The 16830-nt window shown below is 44.4% G+C and overlaps 1 protein-coding gene across 2 annotated transcripts in view; it reads right to left on the bottom strand.

Annotated features, from left to right (window-relative positions):
* Positions 1 to 16830, bottom strand: part of LOC119181214 (tyrosine-protein kinase SYK) — a 381065-nt gene that overhangs the window by 156036 nt on the left and 208199 nt on the right. For both annotated transcript variants that reach the window (XM_075882940.1, XM_075882939.1), the window contains exon 5: positions 4870 to 5005. In XM_075882940.1, the coding sequence (XP_075739055.1) occupies positions 4870 to 5005 (136 nt within the window). The remainder of the gene's footprint in view (positions 1 to 4869; positions 5006 to 16830) is intronic.

The following is a 16830-nucleotide window of genomic DNA, read 5'->3' on the forward strand; positions in this document are numbered from 1 at the left end:
TCTCTTTCATGAATGCAGCGCTACGCTTTACTGTGGAACTGGAGAGATTCTTCTACAAAGTACGTTGCCCGCTGCCATTTTTGACGATTTTCTAACTCTCCCCATCGATGCGCTTTCGTTGTCTGAAGATGTGACGATCCCTGGTCGGACTGCAATGCTAGTTCCCGTATGCTCTTCTCACGTCGGCTCAGGACCCTGCACTGCACTTGTCGAGCCTGATCATACAAACGACATCAAGAAGAGTGTGCTGGTCCCATGGTCTGTCCTTACAGCCATCGACGGACATGCTTGTTTGTGGGCGCTCAACGCAGCTTCAGAGCCTGTTGTCCTACCAGCTGGATTTAAACTAGGAACGTTTGAGGAGCAGGCCAAAGTTAACAGAATGGTCTCACAGTCTCCAGCCATCAGTCAGACTGCGCCCAACTACTCGCCCCACCGCGGTGGTCTAGTGGCTAAGGTACTGGGCGGCTGACCCACAGGTCGCGCGCGGGATGGAATCCCGGCTGCGGCGGCTGCATTTCCGATGGAGGCGGAAATGTTGTAGGCAGGTGTACTCAGATTTGAGTGCACGTTAAAGAACCCCAGGCGGTCAAAATTTTCGGAGCCCTCCACTACGGCGTCTCTCATAATCATATGCTGGTTTTGGGATGTTAAACCCCACAAATCAATCAGCGCCCAACTACTCGGCCGAGATGAAACGCATGATCAATAAGTCGTTGCGTTCTCCAGAGCAGGATGTCCTCGAGGAGGTGCTTATGCGCTATTCGGAAGTCTTTGATTTCGCTCAAGACAAACGTTGTTCCCTGTGGACCAAATTCCGTATGCACCACCGCATAAACACGGGAGATGCTACACCGATACGCCAGAAACCCTATCGCGTATCCTCGTCATAGAGAAAAGTGATCGCCGATCAGATCAACGACATGCCACAGAAAGGCGTTATTCAAGAGTCAAGCAGTCCCTGGGCAGCTCCTGTTATATTGGTAAAAAAGAAACACAACTCTTGGCAATTTTGTGTAGACTACCGCCGTCTCAACGCCGTCACAAAAAAAGACGTGTATCCGCTACCACTCATCGATGATGCTGTTGATTGCCTGCACTCGGCCGCATACTTTTCGTCCGTCGACCTAAGGTCTGGATACTGGCAGATACCAATGCATCCGTCTGACAGAGAGAAGACTGATTTTGTCACGCCTGATGGGTTATTCAGTTTAACGTTATGCCGTTTGGCTTATGTAATGCCCCAGCTACCTTCGAGCGATTCGTGGACTCCATTCTTCGCGGTCTCAAATCATAGATATGTATGAGTTATCTCGACGGTGTAATTATTTTTGGCGAGACATTACGCGAACACTACCATCGGCTTAGCGTTGTTCTATGATGCGTCAAACAAGCTTGTCTCATTTTAAATGCAAAGAAGTGTCATTTTGGTGAGCTTCAACCCCTTGTGCTCAGATATCTAGTCGACAGGGATGGTATACAGGCAGACTCGCAAAAGATCAATGCTGTCCGAGACTTCAAGCAACCAACGTCTGTGAAGGATCTCCGTAGCTTCGTGGGCCTGTGTTCTTACTTTCGCCGGTTCATCAGAGACTTCGCTCAGCTTGCTCATCCTCTGACAGAGTTGCTTCACAAAAACGCCCAATTCCGATGGTCCTTTGAGTGTGAGACTGCTTTCGAGCAGCTGAAGTATTTGCTTACTTCCGGGCCCCACCTGCGCCATTTCGACCCGGAGGCACTCACGGAACTGCAAACAGATCTAGTGGTATCGGTGTTGGTGCCGTGCTAGTTCAGTATCACGACAGCCGCCAGCACGTCATGGCGTACGCCAGTCGTACTTTGACTAAGGCGGAGAGGAATTATACGGTCACCGAACTTGAATGTCTTGCGGTTGTTTTCGCCATTCAAAAGTTCATACCTTATTTGTACGGCCGGCTATTCAAGATCGTCACAGATCATCATTCGCTTTGTTGGCTTGTCGGACTACGTGACCCAGCTGGTCGGTTGGCTCGCTGGGCCTTACGGCTTCAAGAATATAATTATTCTGTGACCTACAAGAGCGGTCGATGTCACGCAGATGCCGACTGCTTATCTCGTCTTCCATCTTCGACTGTGGATGCTGATGATGATGATTTCGACAACTACCTGGCTGCAATCTCATACAACTTCCCGAACTTGGACGTCTTCCGTCGCGAGCAACAGCGTGACCCTTCACTGAAACCAATGATCGATGTGGCTCGTAGCTCAAAACGCGCCACGACATTAGTGATTCATGACGCCCTACTATATCACAAGAATTACTCCAGCCATGGTTCCACACTACTTCTTCTCGTGCCAGAATGCCGGCGTCTTCTGGTATTCCAAGCCATGCACGATGGCATCACGTCTGGGCACCTTGGATTTGCCCGAACGCTGTACCCTATCCTACAACGTTTTTACTGGCTTCGACTCTGGAAGACCACCAAGCACTACTTCGCAAGTTGTGATGTCTGCCAACGTTACAAACAACCTGCCACGCCATTGGCCGTCTGTCTGCAACCGGTTAAGCCAACGACATCACCATTCAAAAAAGTCGGCATATATTTACTGGGCCCTTTTGCCAAGTCTACCACCGGCCACCGCTGGATTATTGTGTGCGTAGATTACCTGACATGGTATACTTAAACGACGGTGGTTGCTTCAGCCACATCTTCTGATGTGTCATGGTTTCTTCTGCACTCGATTATAGTCTGTCACGGGGCCCCTCGTGTGGTGGTAAGTGATCGCGGCCGGCAGTTTACCGCTGACGTTGTCGAAGAGTTGCTACGGCGTTTTGAATGCCAGTATCGGCATTCTATGCCATACCACCCTCAGACCAACGGCCTCACTGAGCGCACGAATTGTAGCATCATCAACATGCTTTCAATGTATGTCACGGCGGATCACAAGAACTGGGATGCCGTATTGCCTTTTGTTACCTACACCTTTAATACCGTGAAACACGAGGTCCCGAGTTATACGCCTTTCTTTCTCCTGTATGCTCGTCATACCCAAAGTTTCCTTGACACCATACTTCCTTTTTCGACGAACGAAAACGCCAGTGTCGCGCAGACTTTGTGTCGCGCCGAAGAAGCTCGTCGACTTGCTTGGCTCCGCACTCTCTCCGCACACGCTCGCGCGAAAGACCGTTACGACGCAGAACACCCGCCTGTGACTTTCGCTACGGGTGATTTTGCCTGGCTGTGGACGTCCGTTCGAAAGAAGGGACATTGCCGGAAGCTTATTTCCAAGTACTCAGGACCATTTGTCATTACTCAGTGCTTGAGTGACGTCACTTACGTTGCAGTAAAAGTGATAGCTCAGAACTTGCGTTCGCGTAAGACGCAAATTGAGCACATATCCCGATTGAAGCCCTACAACAACCAATCGTTTCTACTCGCTCGGTGCGCTTCGTCTTGCCCGGAGGAAAATGTAACGCGGACTGAAAGAGCGAAAAAGAAGAAGTAAGACGCTCTCGAGTGATGGGGATTCGGCAGTGACGGTTGAGCGCTGGCATTTTCAGTGTAAATAAACTTATCACATCCGTAACTATAAGTATGCTTTTTATTCTTAAAAGTGAATGATGCATAATTTGCCCTGCCCTGTTTATAAAAAAGTGACCACGAAAGTTACTATAAGTGCTTGGCTTTGCAGTAAAATGCTAATTTGCTGTTGACTGTTCTGCACTTTAATTTAGCGCATATTCTAATTGGCCCCGTATCTGCATGTTAATCTCCAGATGTCGTCGAAAGTTGATTGTCTTGCGTGTGCCGAGAGTGAATACAACAATTATTTGATGTTCGGCGCAAGAAAATCGGTGAATGGTATTCTGTAGGCGCTGCGTTAGAGTGCCTCGAGAGTGCAATGGAGGTGAACAAGCGCATCAAGCACGTCACACGTGAGACATGAGCGCCATCTGGCAGTTTTTTTTTTTTGGATGGGGGGGGGGGGGGTACGAAGCACGTGGCTCTTAGACGGGTGTGCGCGCCCGTCTCAGAGTTGATAAGGTGTAGAAGGCAAGACGACGGGTAGGTGCCACCACCATCTCGTCTGAGCAAAGCGTTGGAAACACTCGCCTTTTCGTGCAAGCGTTGCATGGGCAGCGCAGCGTGATAAGCGCCACAGTCCTTAAAATTACTTATGTAAGCCTTCTCTAGTAAAACGCGCACATGCAGAATATATGCGTGTTGTTGATTGATTGATTTGTGGGGTTTAACATCCCAAAGCCACCATATGATTATGAGAGACGTCGTAGTGGAGGGCTCCGGAAATTTCGACCACCTGGCGTTCTTTAACGTGCGCCCAAATCTGAGCACACGGGCCTACAACATTTCCGCCTCCATCGGAAATGCAGCCGCCGCAGCCGGGAATCAAACCCGCGACCTGCGGGTCAGCAGCCGAGTACCTTAGCCACTAGACCACCGCGGCGGGGCTATATGCGTGTTGTTACGGTGTCCCAGACATGTGCAATAATTTGTTCTTAATTGACAATTGCACAAGTATGAACGCTAAACCTTGAGCAACAATGGTGGGCGCTGCTGATGAGGTCGGCTGTTTCAAATACCCGGTGCCGTTAAGAGTGGACAAACAGACAAACGTACAGACAGACAGACAGACAGACAGACAGACAGACAGACAGACAGACAGACAGACAGACAGACAGACAGACAGACAGACAGACAGACAGACAGACCAAAACTTTTGCGTCGAGGGTCTCCAAGAAAGACTATACCGTCTTTAAAAAAGACAACGCTGGCTCTAAGAATAAACAAAATGCACAGTTAGTGCACGTTCAATGTCATATATACGTCGCCAGCCAATTTTAAAACTTCGACAATCGGCTTAGCGTACCGACATAATGCTGGGGAAGCGCTGTCCGTCCTGGATGGCGAATTCCCCACTAGGGGTCACGTCCACCTTGTAGTGCTTCACAGAACCGCCGTGGCTGAGGCACAGGGCGTAGCTGCTGTCGTCCCGCTCGCGGACACTGCGCAGGAGAGGAGGATACAACTATTATGGAATTGGCAGTTTAGTTTTGCCGAGACGAAAAGCGTTTAGATAAAAACAATCTCAGGCGAAAGCCCCGTATACAAAAATATTGTACTAACACTACTGAATCATATGTGTTCTTGTTTGTACATACCAAATTATTGGATATTTGTAATATGTGTCATACGAGGATTTTTGACAGGAAAAGTTATATGCAGGTGTTACACAACGTACAGCTCTGCATAATCAACGTAAAGTTAGTTATTGCGTGAAGACTTAAACTTGGAAGCCGCTATTCGAGCAATAAATCTCCAACGAACCCTCTGTGAGGGTTCGTTGGATATTTATTCAATGTCGAGTCACCTACCCTCACAGAGGGTAGGTGACTTAACATTGGCGCAGAAAAGATGTGTTCCTTGACTACGATTGTTGCTTTATTATCCGGTCCGTCCGTCAACTGCACAAAATCGTCTGCCTGCCTGCCTGCCTGCCTGCCTGCCTGCCTGCCTGCCTGCCTGCCTGCATGTCTGTCTGTCTGTCTGTCTGTCTGTCTGTCTGTCTGTCTGTCTGTCTGTCTGTCTGTCTGTCTGTCTGTCTGTCCATGTGTCCATCCATCTGTTCGTTCGTCAGTTATACAAAAACCACTAACGCCACCAAGTGGTATCATTTCCAAGGATGTATGGATGGATGGATATGGCTGTACTCTTTAGATAGGGTGGTGGCTAGCGCCACCAAGCTGTAATACTTAATGAACCAAAAACTAGATTTATTTTTTTTCCTTTAAAAAGTGAGGTAGAGGATTCGTACTTTGCAGTGAAAGTTTAATTTTCACTCGTGCCTTGACTTTAGCCACCAATCATATAACCTTCTTCTTGTTAATTCTACGCGCTTAAAGTCTATTTTGTCCTCCCTGTCCCTAAACCCAACTGTTTTGAATAACTCTGCGCCATCATCCTGAACTATAGGGCAAAGCCCTTTACAGAACATTATCAAGTGTTCGGCAGTTTCTTCTTCCTCTCCACGCGCACTGCATACCGTGTCTACCCCTTCGTATTTGGCCCGATATGTCTTGGTTCGCAATACTCCAGTCCTGGCCTTAAACAGTAGAAAACTACCCCGAGTATTATCATAGATCCTTTACTTGGCAATTTCCTGCTTAAAAGTTCGATAGACCTCTAGTGCGGATTTCTCAATCATGCCAATTCTTCACATATTGTTCTCAGCTTCCTTCTCCTTCTTAACCGATAATTCTTTTAGGTTTGGCCCCCTGTTGTTTTTCAAGTATTTACCAGTCAATTTTCTGGTTTGCTTCCTTCATTTTGTATCGACATCCTTCATGTACAAGTAGCTGAATACCTTCCTAGACCAACGCTCCTCCCACATTTCTCTCAATCGCTTCTCAAATTTTGTCTTGCTGCTGGCTTCCCTGCCCTCAAATGATGTCCATCCCATATCACTTTGTACTCCCTGATTTGGTGTATTCCCGTGAGCTCCTAAGGCAAGCCTACCTTTTCCACGTTGCTTAATTTCTAATCTTGCTTGAACTTCTGATCTCATGCACAAGACCGCATTGCCGAACGTCAGACCAGGAACCATGACCACTTTCCAAGGACATACACACTCAGCGTCATCTAATGAGCAATTTTCAAAGCTAACTAGAAGTGACTTCTACTACTATATATACTACTACTACTCCTACTGATTTTACAGAGGAGCGAACGACCCAAACCCTAAGGAGCTTCGCCCCTTATACTTGTACACTACAAAATAGCCACCAGTTGTGGCAACCACTGCATAGGAACGGCCGCTGTTTGGGGGGCTGCTTGTTGCGGCCAGCTGCGGAGCTTTAAAACCAGGAAAAGTGGGTAATATTTATTTTGCCTCTCACAAAAAGCACGTTTATAAAGACTACGACATTTACGGCTAGTGTTTCGCGAATGTTACAGGAATTTGTTCATGCTTTACTTATTGAAACAATCGTGAAAACTTCAATCGCCTCGTTCACAGGAGTCTTATTTACCCTGAAAAGGGATGGTTTCATAAGTGAGCCTTAAGTGGAGTTTTTGAAACTTGACTCATTACTATATATTCTACACACTTTTGCAAATTCAACTTATTGCATAACTCAAATTCTAATCATCAGTACAGACCAAAAGTTTGCTTTGTGCGTTGGTGAACGTATCATCAAATCTAGAATTCTTATGGATATGTTGTAATGCTGCATTGCCGCGTATGCTGGTCGCTGTCTGTTATCGACCACCTAATAGTGTCAGCTCGTTCAATGTAAGATTCCATGTATGCTTGCAAACCATAAAGGAAGCCTATTCTATCTCTCCCGTCTTTATCATCGGCGATTTCAACTTTCCTTTGATCGACTGGTCTAACGAAGCAGTCACGCTATCAAGAAATAGCATCGAAAGCGATTTCCTGAACGCATGTCTCATATTTGGTCTATCTCATCTAGTCACTCAGCCAACACGTATTTCAACTCATTCTTCAAACATTTTCGATTTGCTTTTTACGACAAATGCCGACATCTGTTCCTCATTAACTTATCTCCCACCACTGAGTGACCACTGTGTAGTTCATGGCACCTTGACTAGTTATATATTTAAAACCAAGAAAACTATAAAAACCTTTCACCTATGAATCCAAAGGTGACTACGCTTCTATGACTAATAAGTTAGTTATCTTTTGTGATGAATTTGAAAATCACTATCAATCACGCTTCATTGAAACTAACTGGTAAATCTTTAAGAATGATATGTCGCGTCTAACCACAAAATATATCCCCACTATTATTGTTAAAGAGCGAGCGCAGTCTCAATGATTTAACTGTAAACTAAAGAAAAATCAACAGTGAGGAAAAAAGGTTGTTCAGATCTGCTAAGTGTTCCAACTCTAAGACGGCTTGAGCTAAGCATTTCTCTGCAGCTAAAGAATATCTAACTTCAATCACGCATGTCAAAAGTCACTTTTACAAGGCCTTCTTTGCTGCAGAACAATCCTAAACAGTTCTGGAGAACTATCAAACCCGAAGAAACGGAAGGTATTTCGCTAATCGATTCTGATGGTTGTCTCATTGCCAAAGAGGATGCCGCTATTGTACTAAACAATACGTTTTGCTCGGTTTTCACCCGTGAATCCACTTAGACGCTTCTTTCATATTCGCCCTACGCGCATTCGCTCATGAATTGTATTACCTTTAGTCCAAGTGGCATTGTGCATATTCGACAACTTAAAAATGTCGTCAGCAGCTGGAACCTGTGGTATGAATACCAAAGTGCTCAAAAACACGAAACATGAAATCAGTATCATATTATCGCTATTATTTCAGCAATCATTAGATTTAGGTTTAGTTCCAGAGGACTGGCGGATCGGGAAGGTCGTCCCCGTCTTCAAGAAAGGTAATCAGTCGTCTCCAAACAATCGCCTTCTCATGTTCATCGCCAGTATCTATTGCGAAATAATGAAGATTATAGTGTACTCTGAATTAGCGCGTTTTTTGTCTACTAATAGTTTCTTTTTTTATCCCAATCAGCATGGTTTTCGTCCCGGTCATTATTGTGAAACCCAACTAGCCCTTTTGTTGCATGAAATTAATTCATTCTCACCTTGAAAATAATATCCCCATTGATGCTATATTCCTGGACTTCGAAAAAGCATTTGACAATGTTTCTTATCGTCACTTACTGCTCAAACTTTCATGCCTGAACTTAGACCCCTCGGTGCTGAACTGGCTTCGCGAATTTCTAACCCATCGCCGACAGTTTGTGGTCGTTAACTCTTTGAACTCTCCCCTTTCTCCCATTCACTCGGGCGTTCCACAAGGTACTGTACTAGGTCCCCTCCTCTTTTCAATATACATGAGCAACTGGCCACGCAACGTCACCTCTACTATTTGACTATTCACCAATTATTGCGTGTTGTATCACCCTGTAAATGATGCCTCACATTCTTCCGTTTTACAGTCAGATCTTAACACGATACAGCAATGGTGTGAGAATTGGTTAATGCCGCTAAATGTTAACAACACTTTCCTAATGACGTTTCATCGTCGCAAAGGCTACATCGCTATCCGTTTGTACGCAGGGCGCCGCATCCGTCTGTACGCAGTATCTTGTTCTCATGCACGGCTGACATACATCGCTAACACTTACTTTCTACACAACAACCTCGTAGCCGCAACCAAAATTACCAACTATCTAGGTGTTCATATCTCATATAATCGAACAAGGACTTTACACATCATTAGCATCACTAGCTTAGCTAATCGAGTTTTTGGATACCTACATCGTAACCTTGTTTCGGCACCTGCTGCTACCAAAGTAATAGCTTATAAAACACTCATCAGGCCTAAACTGGAGTACGATAATGTCATTTTTGATCTTCATCAAGCTAAAATTTCCACTATGCTCGAATCTATTCAGAATTGTGTTTCCAGATTTATTATCCTAAAATACTCAAGTACCATGAGTGTGTCAGCAGTCAAACATCAGCCTAATCTTCCTCATCTTGCCTCTTGCCATAAAATTTCTGGCTTGTGCTTGTATCATCAGTTTTTTTTATTCCTTACCACCAGGCCATGCATTCATCGGACCTGCACATCGGACATCATGACATTGTCACCCCAACGCAGTATATCCCGTATGCGCAAAAACAAAGACATTCTAGAAGTCATTTTTCCTTCAGACAGCACATGACTGGAACGACCTTCCCGCCCACATCGCCATGTCACCTTAGTTCGACCAATTTAAAAACGCCGTAAAAAGCCATATATCATCTTTCTAGTTATAATCTAGTGCTGTTTTCTATATTTTGTTATTGTTTTTGCCACTTTGTGTCATTTTTTTCGTTTCATCTGTTATGTCTTTTTTTTGCCCACCCCTCATGTAATGTTTCTCGGGACCCTTGAGGTACTAATAAACGAATAAACGAATGGAGTCAACTTTTTCAGGGCTGCCACAAAAGTCGGAATAACGCAACAACACAAAGGTAAGCAGTGTCCGGTAGGTTGCTCAAGACGAAAGCACAACAAAGCTGGCTAATATCAAGATTGGCTGCTTCAATGTTACAGCGTAGTTGTCACGGGCTCGGCGTCCCTGGTACTTGGCTTCGCGGATGTGTGGGTACGGGCGCCGCATTCGTTTTGTACGCAGTATCCTGTTCTGATGCACGGCTGACGTATTCGCGACCATCTCGTCGAAGGCGCCTCTTGTTCTCGAGAGGGATGGCTCTGTATTCGCGATCGGCTGGTCGTTGCCGTAGCCTTTTCCGCACAGCAGCGAGTCTCGCTTCGTGAAACGCGGCCTCCTCCTCTGAAGTACGTGTACCTTCTTGCAGCGACCCATGCCATCAGCTGTCTCGGTTCGCCATGACAGATCGGTGGCTACGGTTATTGCCTGCTAACCCGAAGGCCACGGGTTCGATCACGACGCTTTCATTTCGATGGAGGCGACATGGTAGAAACCCGTGTAAGTTTGCGATGCCAGTGCAGGTTAAAGAACACCAGACGGTGGAATTTCCGGAGCCCTTATCAGTGCGTCTCTCACAAGCATCACCTGGTTTGGGGCATAAAACCCAAGATGTTGTTATTAGCAGCTGTGTCGACACGGCAAGATATTTTTTTCTCGGCTTGGGGGTGGTTGCTGCGCAGTTGTGGCATGGTGTGTACGCGGCTCGACATGAGCCTGTTGGCGCGTAACGATGTTCGACTTCGCAACAGTGCTCCGGCGCGGTCAGTACACAGCTGCTACGTCGTCTCACACGCGGCTCGGCATGTCATCACACCAATTCTGCGAGGTGAGTGACTAGTTGCTAGGCAATGGCACAACAAGGCTTCTTTTTTGAAATAGTCTCCGACACATTACGGCTAGCTAAAACACCTTCACTGTTAAAATCAATGTTGGCGGCACCACATTACAAGTAACTCGGTTACCCGTAAAAGGTTCTATTTGGCAGTTATGTAACGTATTCATTACCATTTCTTAAATGCAACGGGTAAATATCTTACAGCAAATTTTGCTGACAATGTGAGTTGTCACGTTACTTTTTATTTCAATTATCCTAGGAGTCCAACACAAATTGGCTTCGTCGCATACGCGCCATTTTCCTATACTTATCTTTGTGCTGCATTGGCGGACTGCTGTATTGGTCGCGAGATTGAGCAGAGTCGCCGCCTGGTGGCAACTGACCAAAATGGTGAAGTGTGGATTGCTCCTTACATCATCTGCTAGCCACGTTGTGTTTCTATGTGCGCGTATGTCAAGCACATTCTCAGCGTGTGGCTTGTCCTGTCATGTCAGCATGAGTGTAACTGTTTCTACGTATGCCTGAAACGACGTACGGAAGCATTTTGTTTTGCTTGGCTGCTAATGCATTGTAATAGGATCGGCGAGTGCAAATTTCAAGAGTGCGGTTTATTGTCGTCATACCCTTCATTCACCAAAATTACTTCTGAGTGGACGCCGCTTTCTGTTTGAAGCAAATTGAACATTGCTCTTGGCATCCTCCCTAACATGTTGACTATTAAATGGTGTGTGAATGCAGCGTTTTATGGCGACTCAGTTGTAAAAAAAAAAAGCTCTAGGTCATGCAGTTGCGCGGTGTTGGAAGGTGTACAACTACGGCACTGTAGTTTTTCGATCATGTCAGGAGCCTTATATAGTGTTGCTTTTCTGGCCGTGGTATCAGGAGCCTTATATAGTGTTGCTTTTCTGGCCGTGGTACCATTACAAAGAAATATTACTATAATTCTACGTGAATATTATTATCACATAAACAGTATGATACTTCGGTACTTCACTGCACTTGAAACAGAGTTACCGTGCACAACCATGTGCTTATATTGAAGAACGTTTCAAAGAACAGAGATGTCAAAATAATTCAGACGACATGCCTAATATATAAGGTCGCATAAATGCACTGATAATTTCATCTTTTTTACGTTTTCTTCAGCGTTTGTGTGGCATTGTTAGTGACTGACAGAAGGAAGTGGTGATTTTTTGTCTGAAAAGAAAGCATGCTTGTCCCTTTAACCAGGCCTTTGTTGTGGCACCGTCATGTACGTGATGCATCGATGAAAGCTTTCTGCCGAACGCTTATATAAGAATTTTATGTTTTTACTAGTGCAAGAACATGTGCGTACACGTGGTAAACGCATTGTAGCGCCAAGCGCTGTCAGCCCCTAAGCTTTCCTGACTAGACTAATTTAGTGTCTCACATATTATGGTGAACAGAATGAGAGAAAAAAAAAATCCTATGCGTATAAGGTGCGAACGGTGGTACTGAACGAATCACACAGACATGCGGGCTTTCTACAATTTTTCTTTCTCTCTTCTTTGTTGTATGCAGATGACAAAGATATATTGAGGTAGTTCAGTCACGCTCCAGCAGTGCATAGCAGGCGGAACACAACCTAACCACGTACAAACAACACAGCAAAGGCGTGTTTTAGTGCGAACGCGTGAAGAGACTCACTGAAACAGCATGCACTTTACTCCCGGGTAATTTTAGCGTTGCATAGGCGTCCTGCGCCCATTAGGTATAGGAGAGCGTAGATACCAGCAATAAACTGTTTTCAACGCATTTCATCCGCGTACAATTGCCTCAGACCGCTCGCAACGAAGCGCAGCTGCGTGTATTTGTATACGCACCGCCTACCGCCTATCCACACTTGCGCGGGACAGTGCCGCCACCTGTAGCCCGATCTCGCCGCGAATAGCTGCCAGGTATCTACAATAGGAGAATCCTCTAATGCGTTCGCCGAGTGCCTTTTAAAGTGCCTACATAGTAATTCACTTAAATGCGAGGCCTGCTTTTTGGCGGCAGCTTCAAAATAGAGATTTTGTTTTTTAATTTACAACATGAGTAAGTCAAAAAGTTGTCGCTGGATACACCTAGCTCACTTTATTAGCTCCGTTCTTGAAATGAACTTTGCATCAACTTACTTCTCCCTGCGGCCATATGGATCTCGTTCTTTTAATTCGTAAGTTCATTGGGGTGACCTTGAAAGGCTTCGCAGGAGCCCCCACGATTTTCGCCGCAATTTATAACCTAAATGGCAAAAAAGATTTATGCTGCAAATATTTTTCTACAGAACTATACAATCAAGGAGTTTATATACATACTATTAATGATAAGAAATGATAAGAAATGTGCAAATATTTTGCACGCAAGTAGAAGCTTGTGATCAGGATTACTGTAAAATTGTATAGAGCCGATTTATGTTTTGTTTGTGGAGAGCGTGAATGACTAAATCTCATTTCTTTTTAAGGTCATATTGAGAAATGGCTTCGCCACGTGGAACGAAGACATAAAGTACCACTTACATCACAATAATCATCATCATCAGCCTGACTACGTCCACTGCAGGACAAATGCCTCTCCCATGTTCTGCCAGTCAACCCGGTCCTGTGCTTGCTGCTGCCAATTTATACCCACGAACTTCTTAATCTCATCTGCCCAGATAACCTTCTGTCTCCCCCTATTTCACTTGCTTTGTCTGGGAATCCAGTTAGTTACACTTAATGACCAGCGGCTCTCTTGACTACGCACTACATGCCCGGCCCATGTCCATTTTCTCTTCTTGATTTCAACTATGATATCCTTAACCCCCGCTTGTTCCCTAATCCATTCTGCTCTGTTCTTGTCTTTTAAGGTTACACCTACCATTTTTCTTTCCATTGATCGCTGCGTCGTCCTCAATTTAGGCTGAACCCTCTTTGTAAGTCTCCAAGTTCTGCTCCATAGCTAAGTACCGGCAGGATACAGCTGTTATATACCTTCCTCTTGAGGGATAGTGGCAACCTACCTGTCATAATTTGAGAGTGCTTGCCGAATGTGCTCTACCTCATTCTTATTCTTCTAGTTACTTCAGTCTCGTGGTTCGGCTCCGCAGTTATTACCTGCCCTAAGTAGACATAGTATTTTACAACTTGAAGTGCACTATTACCTATCTCGAAGCGATGCTCTCTTCCGAGGTTGTTGTACATTACTTTCGTTTTCTGTAGACTAATTTTAAGACCCACCTTTCTGATTCCCTTGTACAACTCCGTAATCATGAGTTACGATTCGTCCCCTGACTTACTCATCAATGCAATGTCATCGGCGAAGCGCTGGTTACTAAGGTACTTTCCATTAACTCTTATCCCTAACTGTTCCCGTTCTAGGCTTCTGAAAACCTCCTGTAAGCACGCGGTAAATAGCATTGGGGACATTGTGTTCCCCTGCCTTACACCCTTCTTAATTGGTATTCTGTTGCTTTCTTTATGAAGCACTATGGTAGCACTTGATCCCTTGTAGATTTCTTCCAGGATGTTTATATATACTTCATCGACGCCCTGATTGCGCAGTGTCTGCATGATGGCTGATATTTCTACTGAATCAAACACCTTCTCGTAATCTATGAAGGCTATGTACAGTAGTCGGTTATATTCTGAGCATTTCTCTATTACCTGATTGATAGTATGAATTTGGTCAATTGTTGAGTTGCCTGTTCGAAATCCTGCTTGCTCTTTCAGTTGATTGAATTTTGATGTTTTCTTTACTCCCTTAGCAATTACCTTTGTAAATAGCTTGTATACTGCAGAGAGCAAGCTGATTGACCTGTAATTCTTCACGTCCTTGTCATCTCCTTTCTTATGTATTAAGATGATGTTAGCATTCTTCCAAAACTTTGGCACTCTTCCCGTCAAGAGACACCTCGTAAACAGGGTGGCTAGTTTTTCTAACACAATCTGTCCTCCATCTTTCAGCAGATCTGATGTTACCTAATCCTCACCAGCAGATTTGCCTCGTTGCATGCTCTCCAAAGCTTTTCTGACTCCTTTCATTACTTGTGGGGTGTCATCTGGGTTACTGCTAGTTCTTATAGTATGGTCGTGGTTGTCCCAGCTACTGTACAGATTTCTGTAAAACTCCTCCGCTATTTTAACTATCCTATCCATATTGGTAGTTATTTTGCCTTCTTTGTCCCTTAGTGCATACATCCGATATTTGCCTATCCGAAGTTTCCCTTTCACTGCTTTGACGCTTCCTCCGTTTTTCAGAGCGTGTTAAATTCTCTCCACGTTATACCTTCTTACATCGCATACCTTACGCCTAATAATCAACTTCGAAAGCTCTGCCAGTTCAATTTTGTGTGTTGCAGTTGAGACTTTCATGACCACTTGCAACTTACAACTACCACTTACAACTTCGCTGTAAACATTATGCCATATTACAATATTCCGAAGGTCCTGAACAAAGTTTTCTGTATACAGGTATAAATACCTCCACTAATCTAGTAATTTATTTATTTATGTGAAATACCTTACATGGCCGCATGGGTATTGAGTAAGGAGGGCTTTGCGAAAAATTCATACACCAGAGGTATACACCCAAAATCACATGAAGAAGCAAAATATGACGTGCAAGAACAAAGCAATGTGAAACATATAATTAATACAAAATTCTACAAAAGGTGAATGATACAAGAAACAGCAGAAAGGGTAACAATAAAAAGTGAAATACAATTTGTGTTGTATATTATAAGGTATGATAAAATACCAACAATAATACAAGTAATTCAATTATACTTTGAGCAGAAAAAAAGGCGGGGGGAAAAGAAGACTACAACTTGTAATCCATTGTACATGAAACTGCGCAAAAAGCCGAGAAAAAGCTCTGATTACTTTGTGCCACATGTTAGACAGAACACGGTCTGCCGAAGATATGCGCGTTGAGAGATTGCCTGAATTTTGCCGAGTTAGTTTCAGCCACTATATCATAAAATAAGCTGTTCCATAGGCGCGCATGGCTCATGGAAGTGCGGAATAGTTGAAGGCGTCAGTACAACCGTAAAGTCACGTGAAACTTAGATTATTATGTATTCTATGAGATATGTGTGTTGATGCATGCAGGTCCAACACATGATGTTCAAGCTGGTACACGTATATAGGGAATAATGGCGACAAGGCTATATCACGACGATCACTTAACAGCACGAGGGAAAGAGAGAGTTTTATTTGCTCACACTTGAACGATAATTAGAGTTCTGAGAAATAAAACGAGCGGCTCTGTTTTGTGTTGATTCTAAAGAAGTTATGAAATATTTTTGATGAGGAGACCAGATAGGAGAAGAAAACTCAAGTTGTGGGTGGACGAATGTTTGAAAAGCGAGCTTGCTAATGAAGGAGGGTGAGCTTTGAAGGTTGCGACGTAAGTACCCCAATGATTTGGCAGCATTGGCACATACGTATATGGGTAGTCCAAGAAAGGTTTGGAGTAAAAGTGATGCCGAGATATTTAAAAGAAGAGGTCTCGGATAATAGGCTGGTTTTTATACACTTTGAAAAGTTGGATTTCGAATGTTTCTTGCTAAACGACATTACTCTGCACTTTGTTGAGTTTAAGTGCATTAGCCGTGTGTCACACCAATCAGTAATTAAGTTGAGGTCATCTTGAAGGGAAATGTGGTCGGTGGAACTAATAATTGGGCGATATATAATGCAATCATAAGTGAATATGCGCAAGCAGGATGATGTGTTATTGATCAAGTCGTTGATATACATGAGAAACAATAGGGGACCAAGTACGCTTCCTTGAGGTACACCTGAGGCAACAAAAGAGAAGGATTAGGACACATCGTTGACCACGGTGAATCGCTGCCTGTTAGAAAGTAAATTTCGGAGCCAGGATAGAGTTAACGAATTCAGTTTTATTGCGGATAGCTTGATGAAAAGGCGACAATGTGCAACGCGATCAAATGTCTTAGAGAAATATAACAAGATACAGTCTGTTTGTACGTTTGAGTCTATGTAGGAGTGCAAATCTTTAGTTCAT

This window comes from Rhipicephalus microplus, unplaced genomic scaffold, assembly GCF_043290135.1.
Source record: "Rhipicephalus microplus isolate Deutch F79 unplaced genomic scaffold, USDA_Rmic scaffold_14, whole genome shotgun sequence".
Taxonomy (NCBI): domain Eukaryota; kingdom Metazoa; phylum Arthropoda; class Arachnida; order Ixodida; family Ixodidae; genus Rhipicephalus; species Rhipicephalus microplus.